Source organism: Kogia breviceps, chromosome 11 (assembly GCF_026419965.1).
Source record: "Kogia breviceps isolate mKogBre1 chromosome 11, mKogBre1 haplotype 1, whole genome shotgun sequence".
Lineage (NCBI taxonomy): Eukaryota > Metazoa > Chordata > Mammalia > Artiodactyla > Physeteridae > Kogia > Kogia breviceps.
The window spans coordinates 66012389-66038898 of NC_081320.1; the positions used below are offsets into that span (position 1 = coordinate 66012389).

At 45.5% G+C, this 26510-nt stretch overlaps 1 protein-coding gene across 5 annotated transcripts in view; it reads right to left on the minus strand.

The window, feature by feature from the left end:
- Positions 1-26510, minus strand: part of PRKCE (protein kinase C epsilon) — a 513985-nt gene that overhangs the window by 303827 nt on the left and 183648 nt on the right. For all 5 annotated transcript variants that reach the window (XM_059079910.2, XM_059079912.2, XM_059079911.2 and 2 more), the window contains one exon: positions 18927-18990. In XM_059079910.2, the coding sequence (XP_058935893.1) occupies positions 18927-18990 (64 nt within the window). The remainder of the gene's footprint in view (positions 1-18926; positions 18991-26510) is intronic.

Here is a 26510-nt window from a genome sequence, read left to right on the forward strand (position 1 = left end):
GCCTTTGGCACCAGGGACTAAGAATAGAAAACCAGGAAGGCTGTTTTTCAAGATGGTTCTCGGCCAGAACACTCAATCTGGGGCAGGAGGGTACCTGAGTTTCCAGCGCCGATGGAGCATCAGTCGAGCTAGGAGCCCAGGAGCAGCCGCACAGGTGTTCACGAGCTCTTGTGTGCGTGTGAACGTGCACGTACGTGCGTGAGGACGGGTGCGGCGCATGCGCACGCATAGCCTTCGTGGGGGGCGGGCAGAACAGTTAACTTTGGTAATGAGCTACCAGCCCTTACCGCAGCACCCAAAGCCCTGGGCCTCGCACCCTTATTTACATCACCTGTGGGATGACCTAGAAATAGGTTTCCTAGCACGGCAGCCCTTGGAAATGGGCCGTAAAGTCAGTGACTCAGACTCCAGCTCCAGGGACACAGGAAGCCGAAAGAGCCAGGCAAAGAGACCCCTGCCTCTCAGACTGCACAGGTGGCTAGCACCTGATGCCGTCTCCTACCCAGGACCGTCTTCCCTCCTGACGGTCTGGTTGGCCGGTAGTCGACACCACAAAATAAGGCAGAGAACGATCTCAGAGAGGCCTAATGCATTGCTGAGTTGTATGACCAGGGAGTTCTGTGGGGCTTCAGAAAGGAGAACAAACCACACCAGGGAGGGTCCAGGAGGTGTTATGCAGGTGCTGAGGTCCGGAAGGGAGAGGGAGGAGCAAACTGTTTGCGGAAAGGTAGTCATGTATACTAGGAGGCAATATAATGAGGAATTCAGAAGAACAGATTTAAAATACTTATAAGCTCGGGCTTCCCTGGTGGCGCAGTGGTTGAGAGTCCGCCTGCCAATGCAGGGGACACGGGTTCGTGCCCCGGTCTGGGAAGGTCCCACATGCCGCTGAGCGGCTGGGCCCGTGAGCCATGGCCGCTGCGCCTGCGCGTCCGGAGCCTGTGCTCCGCAACGGGAGAAGCCACAGCAGTGAGAGGCCCGCGTGCCGCAAAAAAAATAAAAAAATAAAAATAAAATAAAATACTTATAAGCTCAAGGGAAAAAGATCGATGAGTTCAAAGGACATGGGAGGAAAGCAAAAGTCCTTTGGTCCACCTTCCCACTTTTCAAGAGGTAAAAGTTTTTGTGTACACAAGTCTAGTGTGTGTGTATGTACGTGTGTTTCTTTTTGCACAAATGACATTACACACACTATTCCAACTATTAATTTAACCATTTATTTTGAACATATTTCCCCATTAATATATACAAATCAGCCTTAAACATTTATAAGTTGCTTATTATTACATTATAGGGAGGTACAAAATGCTCCTTAGCTATAGACATTTTCCTTGTTTTCTACATTTTTCTGTTTCAAATCTGGTGATTTGTCTTCATATCACCTGAGCAGGTTTGCCAGTGGGATAAACCTGCAGCAGAATTTCTGGGTCAAGGGAAACTAATTGCATTCCTACCAACAGTTCAAGTGGCACTTACTGAATACCCACCATATGCAAGAAAAAAAAGAGCTCTTATTTTAATGACACTGAAGGTAAACTGATCTTGGGCAACTGACCTCGAGTAGGACGAGGCCATTTATTGAGGGATAGGTTAAGGGCATTTCTACTCTTCCTATATTTTTTCTATTGTGTATACATGTATTTTTTATGATAAATATTAAATGTGCAACCTAACGCATGGGTTATAAAACATTACTGCAGAACAGGTAATCACATGGCATATTTATCCCAGTCTATTATATATCGTAAAATCTTTTCACTGTTTTCAGCACAACCCCGTGTGTGATAAATTATGTGCATAAAATAAAAATCACCCTGTGCTTTTTCAGAATTATCTCCCAGGGTTTTCAAGGATTGCCTGCAGAGGTCAGAACCAAATTAGTCTCCAGCCTCAAGCCCACCCCCAACCTTAATATCAGCCCCAGCTTGAAGGAGCATTAACATTAGGCAATAGCTCAGCTTGCTGTTTTCTCAGCCAGAAAACCAGTGAGCAGGAAGCAGGGCTCCCTGCTTGGGCTCTGATTTCCTGAAAAGCCAAATCCTCATTGCTTTCCCTACACAGACCCTTTCTCTGCTCCCGCCCTTTTAGCAAAAGTGAAAGTCTTCCTGCAGCAGCCCACAAGCCTTGGCATCAAAGATCTGCGTTACTCACTGGTTCCCAAAAAAACGCTTGTCTGGGACACGGGTTAAGGAGCAGCCAAGAAGAGGTCATTGATCGCTGTCTCCAGGGCTCAGAGGCTCTGGCATGGGGAGGGGCCAAGGCTTTCCAGATGTTCCACTGAAGGGCTGGACTGGAGCCAGGGGAGCCCTGCAGATCGACAAAGAGATGCCTGTTCCCCAAGTGTGCACCATTCGAAATCAAAAGCTCTCTGAAGAGAGTCACTGCCCAAGTACGCAGGGCCTTCCCAGATACTTCTGTCTCTTCCTGCTGTCCTCACTTACTCCATGTCCATGGTCACCACCCAGCTCTGGTTCTCCCCCACTTCCACAACACGCCCCTCCCCCAGCACTCACGTGCACACATATTTCCCCCAAACTATCAGCTCCGGTTTCCATAGTAACAAAGCAAAAGCCAACTGGGTTTGAAAAAGCAAATTTGACAGCAACCATGCAGAAGGAGAAAAAAAAAATAGCCTGGGAAATTCTGGTCTCACCCTAGAAATCTGCCCTCAGAGGAGTGCCAGCCCATCAGGGGGCCCCAGCTACAAGTCTAAAAACTGAGCTCTCAGATTCCCTAGGGCACAATTCCCTTCCTCTGGCTCCACCCACCCTCTCTGGAAAGGAAAAGGCCAGAGATACACTGAACAATACACTGCACCAGTTTGAAAGTTATTTGAACCGGGAGCAAATCCTAAAAACAGCATTTGGATGATTACATAGCAATGGTATCATGACTACTACTAACACCACTGGCTTAGTCATTCATTGAACAAATATTTTTTGAGCACCTACTATGTGCCAAGCACTATTCCAAGTTGCTAGGGATGCAGTGATAAACAAGTAAGATAAAATTCTTGCCCTCTGGGACTTACATGCTAGAGGGACAAACAAATAAGTGAACAAACAATTTTTAAAAAGCACCAAGTGCGGGCTTCCCTGGTGGCGCAGTGGTTGAGAGTCCGCCTGCCGATGCAGGGAACCCGGGTTCGTGCCCCGGTCCGGGAAGATCCCACGTGCCGCGGAGCGGCTGGGCCCGTGAGCCATGTGCCATGGCCGCTGCGCCTGCGCGTCCGGAGCCTGTGCTCCGCAACGGGAGAGGCCGCAGCAGTGAGAGGCCCGCGTACAGCAAAAAAAAAAAAAAAAAAAAAAAAAAAAAAAAAGCACCAAGTGCTATTAAAAAAAGCAGCTCAAAAACAAAAAATATTCCCAAAGAGTATGTTTTAGTACAAAAATGGAGGCAGTATGATAATGTAGAAAGAAAACCAGACTTTCTATATATGTATTTGGTGTTTTACTTTCAAAATGTGCCCTCCTGCTTATCAACCCATTTGCCATCACTCACTGTTGGGTGGGATGCATCAGTGTGCTCGTTTACCCAAGCAGAAACAGAAGCCCAGACGTGAAAAATGACTTGTTCAAGGTCCACCCAGTTTCATTCTTTGGATTTCTATTTATCAGTTGGCTGTAGATAAAGTGAAAAGATTAGCTACAAATTAGGGGGAGACGCTTGCAACAAATATAACTGCCTCTGAAGCAATAAGAATATACCAAAAGCATAACAGAAAAATGCACCAAAGGAATGAACAGATATTTTTCAGGAAAGATCAAAAACCTGTAGATACATGAAAAGATTCTCAATTTCACTAATAATCAGAGAAATACAAATTAAAAGTATGATGACACACCACCCACCACGCTAGCAGAAATTTAAAAGTCTGTTTTAAAGTATTTGTGAGGATATAAAGTAACAGGAAACTGCAAACTAAAGTACATTTATGTCTGGTGGTAGCATCCATTGGTATAGTCACTTTGGAAAACAATTCATCATTACCTAGTAAATAATTTTTCATTACTTAGTAACGTTGGACATGCAAAGACCTTTTGAAACATCAGTTCCACACCTAAGTAAATAATGTAGAAAACTATAGGTGCAAGTGTGCCCCAGAATACAGTATTGTCCCTAACAGCAAAAACGTGAAAATAACCCAGATGTCCATGGATAGGAAAACAGATAAATGAATTTTGATATATTAATAAATGGAATAATATGAACTACAGTCACACGTCAATATGGATGAATCAAAGAATTTATATAGGATGGTACTCTTTTAAAAAAGCTAAAAAGTAGGTAAGACACAACAATACATTATTTAAGAAAACGTGCATATAGGTGGTAAAATCATAAAGAAATGCAAAAAAGAATAATTTAACGCAAAATTCAGGATAGTAGTTACCTTTGGGGAAGAAAAGGCAAAGACAAGGTCAGTGAAGGGCCCTGGAGATGTTTTTTCTTAATCTGGCTTATAGGTACATATGACTAGCGGGAGGGAGGGAAGGTAAGGCTGATTTAAATTAATCCCAAAAGACAGATTGATTCAAGGGAAACAAATCACCGAGGGTATTTTTTCCTTAAGTCAAACAAAAGAATTATCATTTGTTGGTTTTCCAAGGCAAGGAAGCCTGGTGAAGGCCTCATGCAGTATAGGAAGTGAGTGTCAAATCCAAAGGACACTGGTTTGATTTCTGTTTTAAAAAATTAAAAACAAAAGCAAAATAGGTCCCTCTCCAGGCAGCGCTAGGTGATTCTAGTTGGCCTGGCAGTATAGTGGCTACAAGGGCCATAATTACAGCCAGGGAGAGGTCGAGTAGCTAGTATGGCCATCTGTAATTAAGCAGGTGAAGTCTGTCTTCCAGGCTCCAGGCGCACTGCCGACGGCCCTGGTGACCCCAAACCCACCTATTACAGGCAGTTCTTGACTTTCATACTTTTCGCCTTCAAACAACACACAGGCCAAACAGGGACACTCGCCACCAGCCAGCAATGACATTTCACAGCAGTGCTCTCCGCCTGCCAAGCCCCGGTGCTGCCTCCACACCTTTGCCACGTTCACCTGGACAGCAGTCACTCATTAATTCATGGAACAAATATGTCCTAAGCACTGCTGTACGCTGACACTGAGGCCAAGAAAGTCCAGCAAAGACCAAAATAGACACAGTCCTGGCCTCCTCAGTGTTTAGAGTCTAAAGCAAGCACTTGTGCATTTGTTGAATATTTTATTGCTCCTGCCCTTTTTTGTTAAATAAAAATGATGGGTAAGGAAAAAAGTGAAAATATTGGCCCTTGTGATAAGATGCATCTTCTCTCCTTTAGAGAATAGAGCAAATCAGCAAAGGGTCCTCAGGGGGCTGCAAAGGCCCCTATTTAGCCTCAGCTGGATCCTCCTAGCACTTAAGCAGGTTGACACGCTGCCCGTACGACCAAATGAGAAAAAAAGGGAAAAAAAAGATGCTGGAAATATTACTAAAAATTGTGTCTACACAATGAGACATGATGAGAGGATTTTGTAAGATATTTTCATTTTCTGGGAATGGAATCTCCCATTATAACATTTAACTCAGTTATTCAAACTTTCACTCCTTCGCCCTTCAGACATGTTTTTTTAGAAAGCATCATGCACAAAATTAGGGGACTGCAAACCTGGCTGCTGGTACTTCATGCATGAGGAGGTTAAAAAGACAGGATTTCATCTTTCTACAAGGGTTTGTTCTTTGGGTTTGGTTTGGTTTGATTTGTTCTTGTTTTTGTTTTTTTGAGGGAAGGAGGAGTTAACTACGTAACGGCATAAAAAACCAACAACAGTGTGAAAGTTCTGAAGGTAATTCCAAGCATTAGATAAAAGGTAGGTCAATGGTTGGGGGCAGGGTGCCAACTACCTTCCTGGTACCTCCACCTCACATAGGCAGTAAATGGTTTAGCCTGTTCATAGCCATCATCACCCCCCATAGTGAGAAGCTATCTACCCAAAATCAAACCCTTTCTTGGGGCAAGAGGCTAAGAGGCAAAGAAGCCTCAGTTTCTTCCCACTTCTGTAGCTTCCATGCAACACCCTCATAAGTTTAAGGAGAAAATCCTTACCTCCCAGCAGACATGGACAAGCATGACAAAATGATGTTTTCCCTCGAGCCAGGCACCTCTGTTGCCCTTTTTCCTTCCCCCACATGGGCCTGCTCAACTAATGGACCACTCTTTAATTGAACTCCACGAGCATCCCCATGTGAGAGAGAATTAAGGAGCGAGATTGGTGTTACAAGAGATTATTCCACTTAAAAAAAAGGCTTCCAGGAGGGGTTCACACAATTTGGGGTCCACTCAAATAGAATCCTTCCCTAGATCTTTGGAAATAAGACTCAAGTTTCAACACTTCCATTTTTGACTAAATCTTCAAGAAATAGAACTATTCTGTAAATAGATGCTGTGATCCAGCTGATTCTCTTTTCCTATTATTTCATACACTCTTTTTCTCTACCTTTTTTTCCATGCAGACCTTGGATTTTTTTCAAATAAGATAAACAGTTGCCTTATCCTCCATTTGTAGATATTTATGGAAGTTGTTACAGATATTCACATCTTACAAAAGACCATTAGAAGAGGAATCTTTTCTACAATTTTTTAAAATGCTCATTCAGTCTCTGAATACCTGCAGAGATGGAGAGCTCCCTACTTACTGCTCAGATGTACTTAACTGCTAACGAGTAGTTACTAAACTAAGCTTAAGTTGCCTCCCTGTAACTTCTACCCCTCTGGTCCCAGAGCTGCCCTAAGGAGCCACAGGATAAGTTCTCTCCCTATTTGTCTTGGCAACACTTTCAGTTCTTAAGATACCCACCATGCCTCACCCACTACTCAGGGTCCTGTGCTTTGGTGAGGAATAATTGAGTCTGGCTCCCTCATGATAAGTATAAAGAGAGATTAGGAAACCTTCTCATTGGCTCACACCTGTATTCAGAGAGTCTTAAATCTGAGAATCCAAAATCCTGAGCATTCACTGAATCATAGCATCTTAATGCCTTTGATGCAATCCAGCTGAGGGCCAGAAACAATCATGTGTTCAACCGGCCGGTTAGAAGCAGGGCCAGGAACAGAATCCAAGCTTCTGATTTCAGTAAAGAGGTTGCTCCCACTACACTTCTTCAGAAGGCTGCTTCTGCTGAATTCAGTGTAACTAACTGTGGGCCTTGTGCCCAGCACTATAAGGCCCTGTGATATCAGGACTCCCATGGACTCTGTCGGTGCCACCATGATACTCAGGCCCACAATGGCTTGGGGTGATCTGGCTCCCCAGTGGACAAAGAGGCCCCAACTACAGAGACGGCCCTTGTTCCCAGCCTGGCTTTGTGTAGTCCGAATGGCAGGACAGCACCCTAGGCTCAGCGCGGCTATATCACGAGACCAGCCGGGAGCCTCATGTGCACTGGGCCAGCTCTCAGCTCGAAGCCCATGTTCCAGAAGCCTCTGTCCTTGAATAACTTGTGGCTCACTGGGGTAGGCAGGGTACAACCAGGACTCTAGTTATAGACACAATGTAAATACCTGAATACATGCTTGTACAGAAAGACACAGAGGAGTGTGGGAGCACAGTGTGTGAACCAGCAGGCTAGGGTGGGTGGGCCAGCGTGGGAAGGCCCCCAGGAGGAGACAAACTTGAAATCAAATTCTGAAAGAACAGAGAAGAAGTTGAATTAACAGGAAGGGGACAGGATATTATAATAGGGGACTTGGTGTGTGTGGAGACCCTGAGGTGGCCTCAGAGCGCCCCTAATAAGTACCAGGCACAGAAAGTAATCATGCAGGCCCACGCCCACCCGTGAAACTGACTGTACACTGGAATATGAAACAACCGGTTATCCAAAGCAACATCAGTCCCAACGCCTTATTTCTCTCCATAATTTCCTTTTATAGTGACACTTCTCCTGTTATTTCATTTGAGTCACGCATTCATTTATGCAACAAGTTAAAAATTATGCCCCTACTGTGTACCCAGCACCTAACCCAGAACTCCCCCTGTGTTTCCCCATCCATTAAAGGCAGGTGCAACTTGCCTACCTCAGAGGAGGATCACGTAGAGGTAAGTTTTAGCAAGGTCCCTGGGTGAGTTATTTTAATTAAAGCCCCAGGAACCAGGAGAAAATTAGCACAGTGGGATCAAATTCAAGCACCACTCAATACTTGAGGGTATATATAGAAAAACAAACACAAAAACAAAAAAATCCAATACCCTAACTGGTTGCTTTTTGGTTTCCTGGTATAAACTGGTGCCTGTTCTCCTAGCTGAAGAACACGGATGCTATCCATTTTGACCTTCTGCGGATGATTAAATCCAGGACTGGAACACCAGGGCCTGGACATTGCCTACCTCCCTAAGGATATGCCAAGTGTCTTCCTAGCCCTTTTCCAGAAGAAAGGAGAAGGTGGGGGGAAGGATACTAAACAAAAAGGGATTCAAAATTCTTGACTTTGAGAAAGACTAAATGATTGGAAGTTGGGGAAGAGAGAAAGCAGATTTCCCTCTTAATTTTCAATCCCACAGAAACTGGTTCAGAGGGGAAATCACAGGTCTCAAGAGTCTCTCACTCCTCAAAGTGTTGTCCCCCTCAGGCCCCACCCAGGCCCACTGAGTTGGAATCTGCATCTTCACAGGATCCAGGTGATTTACATTCTTAAAACTCTTTAAGCCTCAGTTTTCCCATCTGTAAAATAGGGATGATAAAATGGCAGATCCATTTACGCTTAAATAAAATAATATCTGTATAGAGATTTGGCTTAAAATTTTTGTTCTCTTTCCCTTCCTCCTTCCAGGTGCCCAGCTCTATGCAAACTTCTCTTGGTTTTAACTCAGCACTGCAGAGGGACGAGGGGCCGTTAGTCCCACCTCCCTCTCTGCGTACCAAGGAGGCCATGGAGGTCCAAGTGGAACAGAAGACTTATTGCCTGACGTGCCCTAGCTTGGGAGCTCCTCAAGGGCAAGGCCTATGTCTTTTACATCTTTGTTTCTCCAGCTCTTGCATGGTGCCGGGCAGGCAACAGACTCTCCTGATACATCTGTTGAATCAATCAGTACATTCAGTAATTAACTAACTGTGGAACAAAAGCTAAAATCCAGGTGTCTACGAAATCCTAGTCCCAATAGCACACAGATACACCTGAAAGCGGACTTCACTTCCCCTGACTTCATTCTTCCTGACAGTTCCCAAAGAATTTATGCCTGGCTAAGAGTCGAGACCACGGGTTTCTGCTGCACACAACAGCTCTCTGAACTAAACATCACCATTATTCCCAGTGTCAGGAAACAGGCAAACCTGAGTGTCTGGAGAGTAGGAATAACCCACTGACAGCCAGTGCACCCTGCTTAGCTGGGCAGAAGAGACCCCAGCTAGTGAAGCCTCTCAGTGTGTGGAGATGGCCAAGCTTGGCACAGGAGCAGCTGACCCTAAATGCTGCAGAGCGCTGCCTGGCACTAGTAAAATCACCCACATGGGATTGTCCATCCAGAGGCGTGCAGCCTCTCAGCAGCAGGACTGGGCACGCAGAGGCCAGCGGCTCCCTGGAATGAACGCTCTGTGTGCATTGTTCATCCATCACTCGCTCCATGGAGTCTGGCTACCTAGCCCACCTGCCTCTCCATGTTGGGAGCATTCAGTCCTCGGTGACAGCCACTATCGGAGGGAATCCTGAATTTCAGTATTTCCCACTCCAAATCAGAGGTGTCTTGAGCGATGGAGGACATGAAGTGGGCCATGTGCATTCTTTCTTTCTTTTTTTCTTTTTTTTTTTTTTTTTTGCGGTACACGGGCCTCTCACTGTTGTGGCCTCTCGCGTTGCGGAGCACAGGCTCCGGACGCGCAGGCTCAGCGGCCATGGCTCACGGGCCCAGCCGCTCCGCGGCACGTGGGATCTTCCCGGACCGGGGCACGAACCCGTGTCCCCCGCATCAGCAGGCGGACTCTCAACCACTGTGCCACCAGGGAAGCCCCCATGTGCATTATTTCTGAGCTCCCTGCCCTTAGATGTCCATGCTATGGATTCAGCCGTTCATTCCTCTCTGCCTGGGTCTTCTGAAACCTGTCATAACCTCTGGCCGTGGGCAAGTCACGGTCTCCGTATGTATGGGAATGGTCACATTTCCACCTAAATCATTTTGTTTTAAATTTTCTAAGTAATCGTTTTAGCAGCTTATACACATCAATGGGAAAGAAAACCAAGATTATCGGCATTGACAAGAAAGGTTTCCTCCTTTCTAAATTCACCCTTTCCCTTCCCCAGAGACAACTGCTGTTCTCAGTGTGTGATGTATCTTGAAGAGACAGCTGACACACAGGCAAGCATATCCACTAGAATGGAAGGCGCCTAAGGACAGGGATTTCTGTTTTCACTGTTCACTTCTGTGCCCCTAGTACTGAGAAGAGTAACTGGCAAAGGTGCCCAATAGCTCTATGTTGAATGAATTAATTTATAAATCAGATGTATTCCTGAAAAGTTCACACTTTGGTAAATCAAGTCCTACTCTGCCTTTATTTTATCTTCTGATTGGATGCACCTTCAGTGGACAGCAGCTCTGTCTCCTCAACCAAGAAAAGAGGATAACAGTTATTACCTGCCTTTCAGGGTTGCCATGGAGCTGATGAGAGCATGTGGAAGGAAGTATCGGTGGTTGTCATTTACTGACTGCCTACTCTAGAAAGAGCAGTCTCCATGGTGGTCCCATTGCACCCTGTTCTCCCAACAGCTACCCACCCAACTGATAAACCATATTACTGCGCTTACTGGTCTAGTGCCTGCCTCCTGTAAGAGTACAGATGCCCTAGAGCAGGGACCATCTTCATTAACTCTACACTCCCAGGGCCTAGTACTTCTTAGATAAGTAAATAAATGATGACTCCAATGAGGGACAATGAGGACGAAGGGGAGCTAGAATAGGAGATTCACAGACGTTCGTTCTCAGCTGTATGTATACGGGCAAAAGCACACACCCTCACAGGCCCCCACAAGCTCACACCAAAGATTTATAATAAAGGAGGAAAATAAAAGCCCCAGTGTGAGCAGCTTGAATAAGATGGTGAATGCACTTGATTGTGAAAATGTGAATGTTTCAACGAAGCTAGGTAATAAGGGAAATCAATAAAACTGTCAGCACTGGCCAATTTCAACTGGATAAAAGAATAAAGTAATTGGTCCTGAAAGACAGCTCTCTAAATTAGGGTAGATTAATGGAAATACCCTTTTGTTTTAAGCCAAATCACAAGGACATCAACAAGAGTAAACAATTAAATTATAAGCCACTTTGACCCAGTATGATCTGAGCTGCAAGCATGAATTTCCTGAAACGATCTTCTTTATAAGACAAAGAAATGATGTATAGCAAGACAACAGAGACAGAATCAGAGGCCACGCCAGGAAACACGGGGCTCACTTCTTGACTAAGCATCTATTATAAACCCACCCTCTCCATAAGCTTATTTCTTCAATCTGAGTATTCCTCCTTCAATTACTTCATTAGTAAAACAGGCACACAAGTCAATAGAAAGTGCACATCTATGCTCCTATAATGGCCGAGAGGAAGGAGGCTTTGGTAGTGATCCTAAAGGGCTCTGCTCTCCAAACACTCAGGATTCAATTGTTTTTCATCTGCTAATGGTTGGCATTTGGTGTTGTTAACTGTGGATGATTCATTTCAAAGGAACTGCTGTGCACCTCGAGCCTATCTGGAAGGAAATGAGGGTTTCTTGTCTTATTTCTCATCAAGCATTTTAGCATTGTCTCTGTGACATTATAAACCTCTTGATGGGGGTTTGCTACTCATTGCTTTCAAGCTGACTCCCCCTGTCTCATCTGGTGCATATGGCCACTTCCAGGAACAAGCATTTATTCTATCAGGACAAAGGATGGAGACAAAAATCTGGAAAAAAGAGGCCCACTCCCTGAGTCTGAGTAGCAATGGCAAGTAGTGAGGCTGGGTGGGGGCAATGAGGGGTACACGTTGCAAGATCAATGTTTTTAAACATCTGACTTTTGTTATTTCCACCCTTATCAAATGCTGAGGCTATTTCTGTTCCCCACATGCTACTGCAGAATCCAACTTGTCCATGGATGTCTGGGGACGCTGTGGGGTGGCCAGGACCACTGTCTTATTGCCTGAGGCACCTCACAGGAGGCAGACCTATCAGCTCCTTGGAGCAAGTGCCTGCCTTTGAAATCCCTGATTTGGGAGAGTAAGGGGTCCCTTTAACATGTCGAGCAATGTTTCTCATTAGAGACTGGACAGAATTTGAAAAGGGTGGGAGTGTCAGGGCTTGATGCCGAGACACTAGCTAGATAGTCTGGAGAGGAGGAGAAGGTAGAGGGTGGTGGAGGGCTTACCATGGGACTCCATAAGACTGCTGAGGGAGAAACAAGAGAGTGCGGAAAAGATATAAAGGGATGCCTGTACCAGGCTTGACTTCCTAATCACTTAAGTCCCATGCTTGTAAAATGTGCTCTATTCAATGTCCCAGACTTGACCATACTTGACCTAGAACATCCCTTCTCCCTGGTGACCAAGGTGAGTGAGAAGCCTTGACCATGAAGATACACCCAGAAAGAACTGCCTTCAGTCTTCAAATACAGCTTAATCTTTAAGGTATTTCATTTTCTTGTTTGAAAATGTCTGTCCACCACACTGATGACTGTCTTTATTTGGAAGCTCCCTGAGAACACAAATTGCATCTATTTAATTTATCGTGTCTCTCCAGACTTACCTAAAAATAAGAGCTTCAAAGCTGTCTTTGATAATGATGCCATGATCCCCTCTACTCAGAATGGCCTCCCTGGGACTTTCCTGGGGGTCCAGTGGTTAAGACTCTGCACTCCTGATGCAGGAGGCCCGGGTTAGATCCCTGGTCAGGGAACTAGGTCCCACATGCCGCAACTAGGAGCCCACATGTGGCAATGACGATCCCTTGTGCAGCCATTATGACCCAGCGTAGCCAAATAAATATTAAAAAAAAAAAAGAATGGCCTCCCTGCTTCTTCCCTGTCAATCCGGTCTACCTAACTTTTCCTTTTCAGCCCAAGCCCTGACTCTTTCTTGAATTTCCCTGGCTTATTCTGGCTTCAATTTATTCCCATTTGGAGAACTCCTGGTAACACCAAATTAGGCACTCAATGTGATATTGCCTTGCCTTGTTCCCTAATGCTTTTGTCCTTCAGGTAAGCCTAGGATTCCTAATTGAATTTCAAGCTCCTTGAGGTCAAGGGCCACGTGTTCTTGTAAATGCCATCTCTCATTTTCCACTTCCCTGTCCCCCGATTCAGCATGGGCACCAAACTTGGCACATTTGCTAAAGTGCATTAGTGACTACTTTTCATTTGAATGAATGGCTCTTCTTAATTATCTGATCATCAGAAGGCATTGGATTAAATAATGCAGAAATTCTAAGGAAAAGGGTAGACTTCTTAAGAACTGAAGCTTCAGTGGGACTCCAGAATCTGAAAGATGTTATCTCGATAGAAACTACCAGTGGCAGAGGGTCAAGAGGAAGGCATACCTCTCTATTTCAACCCTGAAGGCAGTGCCCTAATGCTTGCCATGGACACAGGTAAGAAGGATTACTAACCTGCTGGGATGAGTCCGACCAAGACTTAGTTATGGACCCATACCCACCTTACAGAGAGCCTGAGGAGCTGACCAGTCCTGAACTGGGACCACGGAAGTTTTCATTTCAAAGCGAGTGGAAAAGAGATCTGCTTATTTATGAAAGGGACTTTCTGGGTCACCTTTGGATTCAAAGCTATAAACTTTGCCTTCCTACTTCTGTAAAAAGCTTCCTGAAGAAAAGAACTAAAATGTTAAAAGCAGTGAGGAGGTCTTTGTTGGCAAACTCATGGAGCCATGATTAGGGCCACGATCCTGGCAGGGCCCTGGATCGTAGCCTGGGGTCTGTACCCAACAGGGCCTTGTAATCAACTGTTTGGCCTCAGGCACATCACTTGACCTCTCAAAGTCACCATCTCCCACCAGGGGGTAATACTTGCTATACACACATGATCATTTTAGAACGAAGCAAAGCAGGTTTGATCATGTCTACCTGTCTGTGCAACTTTAAAAAAAACACCAGAAGAGAGCTGCAAAGATGAGATAAGATTTCTAAATTTTCTCTTCAGAAAGGTTAAGGGGTTTGATTGATTCAGCCTGAAGAAGAGACATTTAATAACTGTCTTCAAATATATGCAGGGCTTTTACCCGGGACCGATGAGAGTGTAAGGACAACATATTCTGTCTGCACTGAGAAGAGAGGGCACAAGCCCAGACTCTGGCAAGGAGACATTTCTAACATTAAGGGGCCACAGGACACAGACAAGCTAAAGAACGTTCTTCTGGGAAATACTTCAATGGGGGAAGGGTTGGGAAGAAAGAGAAAGACAGAAAATGGGGCAAAACTTGGGAAGGTCTGAACTCTGCAAAAAGCAATCTCATAGCCCTTGCCAGATATAGATATTATTCTATGAATTGCCTCTTTGTCACCTTGCTCTATTCTTGGACCTTTTGCATATGCCACACCCCAGAGTCAGAAACCTGCCCTCAGACTGCTTCCCTGGATACCCTGCCCGCTGCTCCTTCCTGGGCACTGGGTTAGAACTTTGCTCACCTCCCTGCCCTCGGGTCTTCAGGGCCTTTAGGATATTTATTGAGCATCACCTTTATGTGAGGGCACTGTCCTTATAGCAGGCCTATCATAATACCTACCATACATCCCATTATCCCCACTGATGGGTGAGAAATCTGAAGCTCTAAACTAGTAGGCACTGGAGACAGGATTTACATTCAGGACTGATGGACTCCTAAGGCTCTCTCTTTCTTCTCTCAGCTGCCGGTCCCAGAGAGGATATTGAATGCTTTCTGAAGCCTGTGGCTATAGAAAGAAGGGCAGAGGACTGGATCCTGAGCCCACCGCTTCATTTTCTGCTTCCACAATATGCACTCATTCCACACCCTGATCTAACCACAGTATCTGTGATGGACATGCTGCAAAACCCATTCCAATTAATTTGTATCTTTGGCATTTTATTGGAGAAACAGTTTGGGGACCCAGACATACCCCTGAGGCCCACTTCTTGTTCTTTCTATTGTTGTCTAAGACTCTGAAAAACTCTCCTGGGTGAATATGACACCTGGATGGAAGGTGGGGGAAGGAGAGCCTAGAAATCCCTGGGTCAGACCCTGACTGCCTCTCCTCTGGGAGCCTGCAAATGATGGTTCACTGTGATATTACTAGGAAGAATAGAAGTAATACACAAGTTACATCACAAAAAAGGAAGAAATACTAACTAGTGTCCACAACAGGAAATAATAATTTGCACAATTGAGAACTACATCCATTGTTGCTTATGTGCTTCTGTTGCCCAGGCTAACTATGCTCTGATTTAAGTATCTGGTGATCCTGTAGTGCCATGTTTACGAGGAAGCCCCATGGCCATTACTTACGATAAAAGCAAACACTAAGAGGCACCCGAGCCTGGAGGAACACACAAAACATCCTAAGAAGGTTTACTACATGGGATAACATAGGTAAAGTTCCTGACACTGTACCTGTCAATCCCTTCTACTGGCTACAGATATTAGCCAGACTTCAGCCTTGAGCTCTGATAGATGTCTATTCAAATTATACCGACGATCAAAATTGCATGACCAGAAATGACCTTAACTGTCATCCAGCCTGACCCCTTACACCTGGGGTTAGGTTGCCTGGTTTAGCTAAAGCACACACCAGCCAAATCCCATTATGATGAACTGCACAGGACATGAAAGCAATGGAATTTTATTAAATAGTTAGAAAGCACATTAACTCCAGCTCTAGCAGACGTAAACATCCAGGCTTTCTACAGTGCGTTAGCAAGAAAAAGGAATCCTTTAGCACATCCCAGAAGAAGGGGGTGTATTCACACAGTCTCACCCCCATACCTTTCTCTGGGCTCTTTGGTATTTGCATGTGGTGTGCAGTTTGTGCAATTGCTACGAATATCTTTTTTTCCATTGATGGGACTGACTGAAGCACTTGAAATAGGTGAGCTGAAGGGATGCTTGATGGCAGAATAAGAGTGGTGAAAATGTCAGCTGTGCCTCATTTCAATTCTCCTTTTCACCCTTTCTCAGAATATAGAGTTAGGAATTTTCACTAAAGAAAGGGACCTAAATAAGAATCAATGAATGTCCATAGTCTGGGTGTGACAACCGTGTTTTGCCCTGGACCCTTCCCATGCAATCCAGGTAGCAAATGTTGTGGCTACTCATTCTCCCATTCCTCTTCTCACCCTCTCAATCCTTCCAAAAACAGAGCCACCTCTGGGCCAGGAGCACTCAGTGCCAGCAGCAGGAGTGGGAGAACAGGTGTGTAGAACACAAACAGAACACACCAAAATCAGCTTCTAGAAAGAGATCACTGGAAGTCCTTCCCATTATCCAGAGAAAGAATTCCAAATCCAGGAAAAGCAATTAAGAAAAAGAAGAAAAACTTCTTTTCTTCAGAGCAACACATGCTAACACTTTACAGAGTCTGGCATGTGTCAGCATTTCTGAAGTAAACTCTATTTTCTTTAGATGAAAGAGATAAAAAAAAATAGGCTAAGAGTTCAGTCCAATGAAAACTGCTTTGGTCATTCACATGCAATAAGCTGTAGAAGCAAGAAGAAAAAAATCAATTGCCTCTGATTTATTTATTCATTCATTTGTCCATATCCTTTCCCTCTAATGTAAAAAAGGATGTCTTCTATAATTTTGCAAGTCGTTAATCTTTTCGAAGAAAAAAAATAATCCAAGCCTCCCATTGATTGCCCAGCATCTTGGCACAGGGAATACATATTTAGTTAATTATCCTGTTGCATATTCATTATGTAAGGAAAAAGGGGGATTGATTTTGCTCAGCAAATGTTTCATCAGTATCAACAATCAGGAGATCACTGTAATATTGTGAAGTCTGGTAAATTTGGGATCACACGCTGTGTTAAAAGTAAGGCAAGGCTTTACCTTACTGGATGCTTTATTTCTTAATCTGGGTGGCGGGTACACTGGTACCCATTTTATTATACTTTAGGCCCTTTTGTACATCTTGAATAATTCATACTAAATATTGTTAAATCTCCAAATCTTCTACAATAGTTTCTATTCTGGGCTGTTCAGAGCTGAGAGTAGAGAGGGAAAATTGGAAACGCCAAAATGTAATTGCAATAAAGAGCAGAAAATGTTAAGAGACCAATTTTGGAAGGATGTTTAAAGTTTTAAACCTATGCCAAATAATTGAGATCTATTAAGAGAGGACTGAATTCTATCATGAGCTCCATATACACACAATTATTGAATTATTCTGAACACCTGTTGAAATCAGGTGATTCAATTAGTTAAATGAAAGTCATCAGGCCCCACTGTCAAGTGCATCATTTGACCAGCTCCTTTAAATTTGCTTACATAGTCCCTCCTCCATTATAGAAACTTAAACTAGAGCTTCATCCCCAAAACTGTGGGGTTGTGACTTTGTGCTTATAATCCCCAGGATTCTGGGGAGATGCTATAAAACGCCCATGTCTCCCAGCCAGGAGCTGTGCCTTCCCCTTTGGGCCACAACCTCTAATCCCCATTTTTTCTCACTGCCAAGAAGAACCCGCCTTGCTCGTCCCATCTTTCTGCCATGACCTTAAAGCCAACTGTTCTGTCCCCTGCCCACAAAGAGAAGAGGAGAAGAAAGATGGTCCCAGTAACTAAACTTTAGTCCTAATTCCCAACCTCCCTAGAGCCCAAGTCTGCCACCACCTCCCTGTTTCCATGTGGAGAAGGTTTTATTGTCCAGTCGTCCCTTCTACCCTGACTGCTCAGCCCTCACCATGTGGCAAGCCTTGAAAGGTAGTAAGTGAGCAAAGACAGGATGGAGAGAAGAGGGTGTAAGAAGAAGAAAGAAGGGAAATCCAATGATCAGAGAACATTTATACCCTACTTAATCAGCTAGTGGGGAGCAGATATCCTCACCCCATTATTTCTCTTTAAGAGCAGAGCTTTTGCCTGGGTAAAGAACTGGTAAAGAGAAGTAACACTTCTTTTATTTTGTATTTTTTGATTCAGTTATACACACACACACATATACATAAAAAATATATGTATATATACATATATATATGTATATATACATATAAATTCTTTTTCCCTTATAGATTATTACAAGATATTGAGTATAGTTCCCTGTGCTATACAGTAGGTCCTTGTTGGTTATCTATTATATATAGTAGTGTGTATATGTTAATCCCAAACTCCTCATTTATCCCTGTTTATAGAAGTTAACATTTCTGATTCTGAAATTTGACATCTCCTTTGTTTCATTTCTTTTTTTTTTTTTTTTTTTTGGTGCTAGGTGGGCCTCTCACTGTTGTGGCCTCTCCCATTGTGGAGCACAGGCTCCGGACGAGCAGGCTCAGCGGCCATGGCTCACGGGCCCAGCCGCTCCACGGCATGTGGGATCTTCCCAGACCGGGGCACGAACCCGTGTCCCCTGCATCAGCAGGCGGATTCTCAACCACTGCGCCACCAGGGAAGCCCCTGTTTCATTTCTGAATACTGTGAGACCAACTGGTCTTACTTCCTGGACACCACACACACACTGACCCCACGCGCACCCCCGGGGAGAGCAGCCGCCCCACCGAAGCCTGCCTGGGCACCCACGCGCAGGAACGCCTGCTTTACTGGCCTCACTCCGTAAGTCGAAAATCTTCTCTCTGCTCCACCAAAGCTAACAGATGGCTGGTCCCTTTTGGTACACAGGCGTAAGCATCTTTAAAATAACCTTTTCCTTTAAAGGGTGCCAATTAATTAAATGTCAATGTAATATGTCTCGGCCAAGGAGGGAAGGGAGAGACCAAAAGACAAAAGGGTCGATGGACAAGAACAATGACGAGAGCTCACACTCTCCTACCTTCACCCGATGACCCCGAGAGATCAATGATCACATACACTCTTCCTTCTGGCTCCAGATCAATCTGCAATTAAGAAAATGACAGTGACTCTGTTAGTGCATTGTAGGGGCAACCCGAGAGTTCATGGCATTTCCACCCCAAACTGCTAAAACCTAGAGTCACAGCTCCATTCAATCCATGAATTTGCAACACGCTGAGTGCTGGGTGAATTAGGGATGAAGGAGAATCAGCATCTGTGGAATGTCTACTATGTTCCGGATGCAATAACAATGAGGTCTGATGCACACCCAACAGGTAGTGTCATCCCAGTGGTTCCCAACTGGAAGCAATTTTGCTGCACAAGGGAAGCCTGACATGAGGAGCTACACTGGGGACACCTGACATAAGGAACGTTTTGGAGGACACGAAAATATCTGGAGACATTTTTGATTGTTATGATTGGAGAGGGAGTGATGCTACTGGCATCTAATGGGTGGAGGTCAAGGATGTGCTAAACATCCTACAGCAGACAGGACAGTCCCCACAACAAAGGATTATCCAGCCCCAAATGCCAACAGTGTCAAGGTTGAGAAACCCTGTGTTAAATCCCGTTTCAGAAATAAGGAAACTGAGCTCAAAGTTCCAAGGTAAATGGCAATGCTGAGATTCAATGTCAAGACTGTCTACAGAAGGCCCTATTCTTTATACTACACAAATTGTTCACGGGAGATAAGAAAAGCATAAGACATTATTCCTACTCTCAAGGTGTTTACAATCTCATTGGGGAGTCTAAAAAAAAACAAAAGCAAAAACAGAACAATGCTGAACCCAGCTTAATGATGAGGGACAGAGAATAACTGATCTGGTGAACCTGAAATCACTGTAAAAGAGCAGCCTGGGAAGACTTCACGAAGGCAAGAAAGGGAAAGCATTCCAGGTGGAAGCAACAGAATAAGCAAAGGCTGGGCATGTGAGTGGTGCTTGTACGGGACTGAAGGGCCACCATGCTTGGGGTATGCTGGCGCATGCGTGTTGCAAACCCCAGACTCTACCAGTGTTGTAAGGAGAGAGCCGAGGTCACTAAATTCTCACCACCAACCTTCTCTACCCACCCTCGTGCCCTCCCTCCCCACCTCCCAATCCAGCAAGCTACTGGCTCAATACAGAAGCAGGATGACGAGGAGAGCCAGAGGGGCTGGGCCACTTGCAGTCGACATCCTTCCAAGGTCTGCACTGTCCTCACAGATACCACGTTCTCCCTGAGAGAGTAGCGACTCTGGAAACCCTGGATCACTGAGTACCCCTGGTACCTACCCCCGCCTCCACAGTCCCATCTGTCTGTGCAGAGCTCCAATTGGCTCAGATGTTCCAGGCTGGTCTCAACAAGCTGTCAGTTTCTTGAGGGCAGGAGCCACCAGCCCCTCCCTTTCTTTTCCATGGTCCTCAGCAAGGAGCAGGCACACATTTAACAAGTACTACTTGGGAAGGGTTAGCCTGGTGAACACCTCCTCCTCCTCCAAGGTCAAGGTCAGTTATTGCCTCCTCTCTGAAGCCTTTCCAGATATTCCGAGTCAGAATTAACTACCCTCACTTGTGTTCTTATAGTTCACATACATATCTCAACCACGGCTCCGGTATGTCTCTCTCCTCGGCTAGACAGAGACTATGACAATCCTATTTGCATCCCTAGTGTTTAGCATACTGTCTGTTGGTCACGAGACACCAAATAAACCTTTGTGGAAGTGGGAAAATGTTCTGTGTCCCAGAGCCTATTCTGGGATTATTCACTCCTGCAAGCCCCTTCCTTAGGGAGGAAGGCAGGCAGGTGATCCGTACTAAAATGATGTTCCAATGTGGCAAGAGGGGAAGGAAGAAGAGGCAGCTATACCAGGAGTACCATATATTCCCTATGAGGTAAAAACTCACCTTGAACTGATGCTGCCTGTGTCCCTCCCCCGGACATCTCACTCCACTCCTAACCCAGATTCCCTGAGCCATTCGTGAGCCTCACTTTATTTCCAGACTCAGCCTCTTAGTGGTTGAGAGTGCTTACGGTTTCCCTCAAAATTTTAGTTCCACCAACACGGGTGTCTTCAATGCCCCCCAGGTGAGGTCCCTGTGATATTTCAGGTACTCTGTCAGGACAGAGAGTGAGGGAGGGCAGGGAGCTCTCAGGTAGCCCCACAGGGACAGCTCACCTGGGTCTGGGATCTTGAGCTTGGAATCCAGATGAGAACCAAATAACACACTCGTGATGCCAAAGAGTCCAGGATTTCAGGTTTCTGGGTAAAGAAAATGTTCTCCACCACCCTCACCACTAATACTGTCCCATGCCACAAGCATAACCTGGCCCCTGCACTGTATTACAAACAGGAAAAACAACAGAGCCCAGCCAGAATCCTGTCCCTGCCACAGTTCAAAAGTATCAGGGGCCCCCTTGTCCAAAAGCATGGAATTTAAATAATGTATGCCTCTTAGAGATTAGGTCATCCCTATTAAACCCCGCCGGCAAAATGAAACACTTTCTCATATCCTCCAAGTCAAAGATTTCCCACGACTGTGGATTTCATTGGCAAAGTACAATGGTATCTGAGAAAAGCGGGGAGGGAGACAGCAAAGGAATGAGATGGGCCGCGAGGCCTATCGGAAGGCGGGCAGCGTGCCTTTCTTTGCAAAAGGGGAGTGAGAACTCGTGGGGGGGGACAGGTCATTGATGATAAAATGTATTAGGATATTAACATTCAAGATAGCAATCAGAAACCATTTTAGCACCCACTGCTGCCTCAGTGCCGATGAACTGCATTTTCAAACAGAAAAATAGAAATTAAGCTATTAAACATGCCAAGAGCAACAAAGAGCTTTGCAGCCTGGGCAGATGGCCGCAGAGCACTGGCTGAGCGCCAGCCAGCTAAGTGAGGGGGCTCTGAGAATCCATGCAGGGTGGTGGGACTTCAACGTGGATGACTAGAGGGGTTATCAGGTACAAAAGGGGGTGGAATGCCTTGTAACTTCATGGCCAAATTAACTTAATCACAATTCTGTTCACAATCATGTGGCCCGGATAATGAAGCAATGTAGTTGCCCAGCCCTGCACAACCCCTGCAAGCTGATAGCTGGCTTCACCACCAGGCAGCTGGCACTACATAAAAGCAGGCCTCCTCCCTCCTCCCAACCATTCCCAGGGTTTCTTCTCAGCTCCTTCTCCCAGGCTTCAGGTTCCTCCCAATTCTCCCAGATGCAACCCCATTTATCAAGTCTCCTTGAACCTCATACCTTTATTTGATGCACTTTCCCAGATACTGTCTCTGTTTTTGACTATGATTCTCTTTCAACCTGCAGCTGAGGCCAGAAGCAAGGCAGTAGAACCATGGGGGAGACAAACACAGCCTTTGGAGTCACACCAGGACTGAATCCCAGTTTTGTCACCTACAGGTCGGGCAGTTACTTATTCTCCCTGAACTTCAACCTCTGTCTCTTCATCTGTGAAACAGGTTATTGTAACAATTCCATGAGACACACACGCAAAGCACTTGGCACTTATGAGTTACTCAGTATATGGTGGTTAACAGTGAACTTACTGGCTCTCTGGCCTGAAGCAAGCAACTATCTTCTCTAAGACTCAGATTGCTCCTCAGTGAAATGGAGCTAATAACAGGTCCTGTGACACTGGGGGTGTCACAGTGTAAAATGTGAAAATCCATACAGTGCATAGCGTGGTGCCTGGCACAGAACACTTGGTAATTGTCGCTGCTACTGTTATTAAAAAGCCAAGTCTTCGAGTCTGTTACTTAATCCCATGTGATGTTCTTCCCACTCTATGAAACTTCCCACCCCCCAAAAAGCATTTTCTTGCCCCAAATTGATGTTATTACATATTATTTCAGGACATCTGATGATTTTACAGCGCTGTGAATATCAGATGTAGAACTCAGGTAAGAATTTCTCACCCAGCCCTGGAGGAAAGCCAGTGGGAAAAAAGGCTATAGCCCTGGTCATCAGAGGGTCATGAGGTGATTATGAGAGAAGGAGAAGCTGAGGTAGACCACGTATTGTCTGAGCACCTACTAGGCCTGGGACACTGTATTGAGATTTCACCTGCATTAGTTCATCTAATCTCCTGGGAGGCCAGCAATACATATTCCCTACTTTTCAGATAGAAAAACTGGGGTACAGAGAGCTTTCAGCTGGATTCCCACGCAGCGCTGCTGCCTGGAGCACACCGGAGAGGTGACTCTGACAGAGCTCCCACCTCAAGCCCCGCCCAGCCCGGGAGCTCCCATCTCAAGCCCCACAAAGCCTTCTCTGACAACCAGGTCTCAGGGTTCTCATAACTCGAAGCCTCTGGCTGTCCTCCGTGGGTTCATTCTCCTTCTCAGGTGCAACTGACTGGCTCCCCAGCCAGGCCGGTTTAAGTCAGAGCAACGCGTTGAACACCTTGCCCACCCCTTCCCACCCCGCCCCAGAGCCCTTGGGGAAGGTCTGGGCATAAACAAGAGCTCCATTCCTGCGAGTTAGGTACAAAGCAATGGGGAAAGAGCCCAGACCACAGAAACCAGGAAAAAGCCATCTCTGAAAAGCAAAAAGACACACAGGCACTTTTTTGGGTGGTGCCTGAGCCTTCACAAAGTCCTTCACAAGCATTATTTCACTGATTCCTCACAATTAACCTGTAAGGTAACAAGTATTATTAGCAACATTGTATGTACGGGAAAACTGAGGTTAAGGAAGATAAGCAGGGCTAGTGAGAGCATGCACAACCGCAGAGGCACCGTTCACGCGGTAGTCTCTGAGGACAAGTCCTCCGGAGCTGAACAGCCAGAGGGAAGTGGCAGAGTCATAACTTGCACCCTCAGCTCCTGACTCTGAGTCTTATACTCCTCCCAGCACACCACACCTGTCCAGCAAGAACCCTGACCACTGGACCAGCACCCCAGCCATGCAGCCCGCTTAACTGTCACCACTGTGTGTCACTGTGACCCACAGGTGTCTGTGTGCCTGTGTTTGGGGGTAAACGAGTCTGAGACAAAGGAGGCAAGAAATTCATAGTCAAGCTTCCTCCTAACCATAAGCTCAACTTTCACTGGAGACCTCTATGCAAACCTCTCCTCAGAACAGCCCACAGGGGTCACACAGACCCAATTTGAGCTTCACTTCCTTTTCCCTCTGGTGTCAGGCACCAGGTCCTAGAAAGAAGCAAAAAGGAGTGTGGGGGGGGGGCAGTCAGAAAAGGATGACTCCAGAAAGGAGGAGAAGGAGGAAAAGAGGCTGCACTGTCCATGTTGCACCAATTAAGCCCTAGATAATAGGCTGTTTCTTTTTTTTTTTCCTGGAGGAGGGTGGGGAGTGAGGGAGCAGGAGGTGGGAAGGAGAAGAAGGGAGAAGACTCAGGGCTTCTTTCCCAAGGCAGAGGACCCGCTTCCCGAGGTCTGCACCCCCTGTATTGCTGGCTATTTTCCCCTCCCCTGGAGGCCCCTCAGGCACGTACTGTCCCCAGAGGTGCCTGGCATGGAAGAGGCACGCCAGACAGAGCAGGAGATCTTCAAGCAGCAGGCGTCCTCCCAGCTGCTGCTTTTGGAAAGCACAAAACGTGCAGGCACTATGATAGGCAGCTCTTGAGCAGCTGCTGGGTGGTGACTTTGGAGCTAGCCGCCAATTAAACTAAAGACTCTTCATTTGAGGAGTTTGCTACTAGATCTACTGGTAGAGTGCACTGGCTGGTTAAAAAGCAGAGGGTGCAGGGGCTTCCCTGGTGGCGCAGTGGTTGAGAGTCCGCCTGCCGATGCAGGGGACACGGGTTCGTGCCCTGGTCCGGGAAGATCCCACATGCCGCGGAGCAACTAAGCCCGTGAGCCATGGCCGCTAGGCCTGCGCGTCCGGAGCCTGTGCCCCGCAGCGGGAGAGGCCACAGCAGTGAGAGGCCCGCATACCGCAAAAAAAAAAAAAAAAAAAAGCAGAGGGTGCACATGTAATTAAATATTTTAAGAGTTCCACTCGGTTCACAGGCTTCGAATAGCACTTCCTTTCATAACATAAGAGGAGAGGAGGATTGCTCCTTTCTCATATGCCTACCATGGTAGTGCGAAGACTTTATGTGGGCTTTCGCATACATCCCTGAAGGGCAGAACCCTGTCTGTCCAGCACACGGAAGGGACTGAATACATATTTATACATGTTGGCTCAATGGATGAATGGGCCGATTTTAAACTGGACCTGCACAACTGAATTATGGAGATGATTTACTTGGGAAGCCATCAACTTGTACAGAAGTGTTCCCAGCAGCTTCATTCATAACAGCCAAATACTGAAAACAACCCAAATGTCCAAGAACAGATAAATGAATAAGCAAACCATGCTGTATCCATATGACAGGCTTTTACTCAGCAATAAAGAGTGAACTCCTGGTACATGCAACACAACGAACGCTATGGGAAAGAAGCCAAACGCAAAAGATTACGATTCCACTTACATAATGTTTCAGCACAGGCAAAACTAATCTATCGTGACAAAAAGTGTATCGGTGATCTCCTGGAGGTGAACATGGGAACTGGATTCAAAGAGGCACAGGGGATGATTGAATGATTTTGAGTATTGTATTTTACAATAGTAAAGTATATACTCAGTAAAGAAGAAAACAGGCACAGAAGGACTTTTGGGGAAGATGAAAGTCTTCTATATGTTGATTGGGTGGTGGTGACATGAATGTATATGTTTGTTAAACTGAATCAAGCCACACACTTAAAATGGATGCATTCTTTTTTTTTGCATGTAAATTATACCTCAATAAAGTCGCTTTTGAAAGAGGGAAAAAAAGAAGTCATCATTTCACATAAGGATTGCTCTACAACTTTCCTTTAAATAACAAATCATCTTCCCACCCTCAGGGCATTTAAGATTTCATGTTCCATTTTTAAAAATAAAAGGGTTCATTCAGAGCTTTTCAAGAACACATCTGTCACCCAACATAATGTACACCTACCTGTGTAGGCACACATTCACACACCCACCCACGTGTGCAAAACACGCTCAAACCCACCTTCTCTTGTCTTCTGTGATCAAAATATGGTAATAGCAAGAAAAACACATCCAAAATGTAGGTTCCCTGCTGAATTATTTAAACCAGTCTTTATGTGTGTGGATCTCAATTTCCTCATATACAAAACAAAACAAAAAATTAGGCCAAATGCTCTAGAATGGCTTTTAACAACCTCAAGGACCTAAATATCCATGAATAGGAGACAGCTTAAATAAATTATGGGACACCGTTTGGTAGATCACTATGCAAGCCCTAAAAAAAGAATTAAAAGATCTAAATGTACTGACTTATATGAAACTATCTCTGGGATATATTAAGTGGGAAAAAAGTATGGTGTAATGTGTTTATTATGCTAAGCTATCATGTGAATAAAATGGGTGTACATGTGGGTAAACACACACAGACACACAGACACAGACACACACACACACACACACACACACTGTCACACTTGTTTGGCATAGATTATCTCTAGAAGGAGTCTTAATCAACTGGAAACAGGGGGCTTCCCTGGTGGTGCAGTGGTTGAGAGTCCGCCTGCCAATGTAGGGGACGTGGGTTCGTGCCCGAG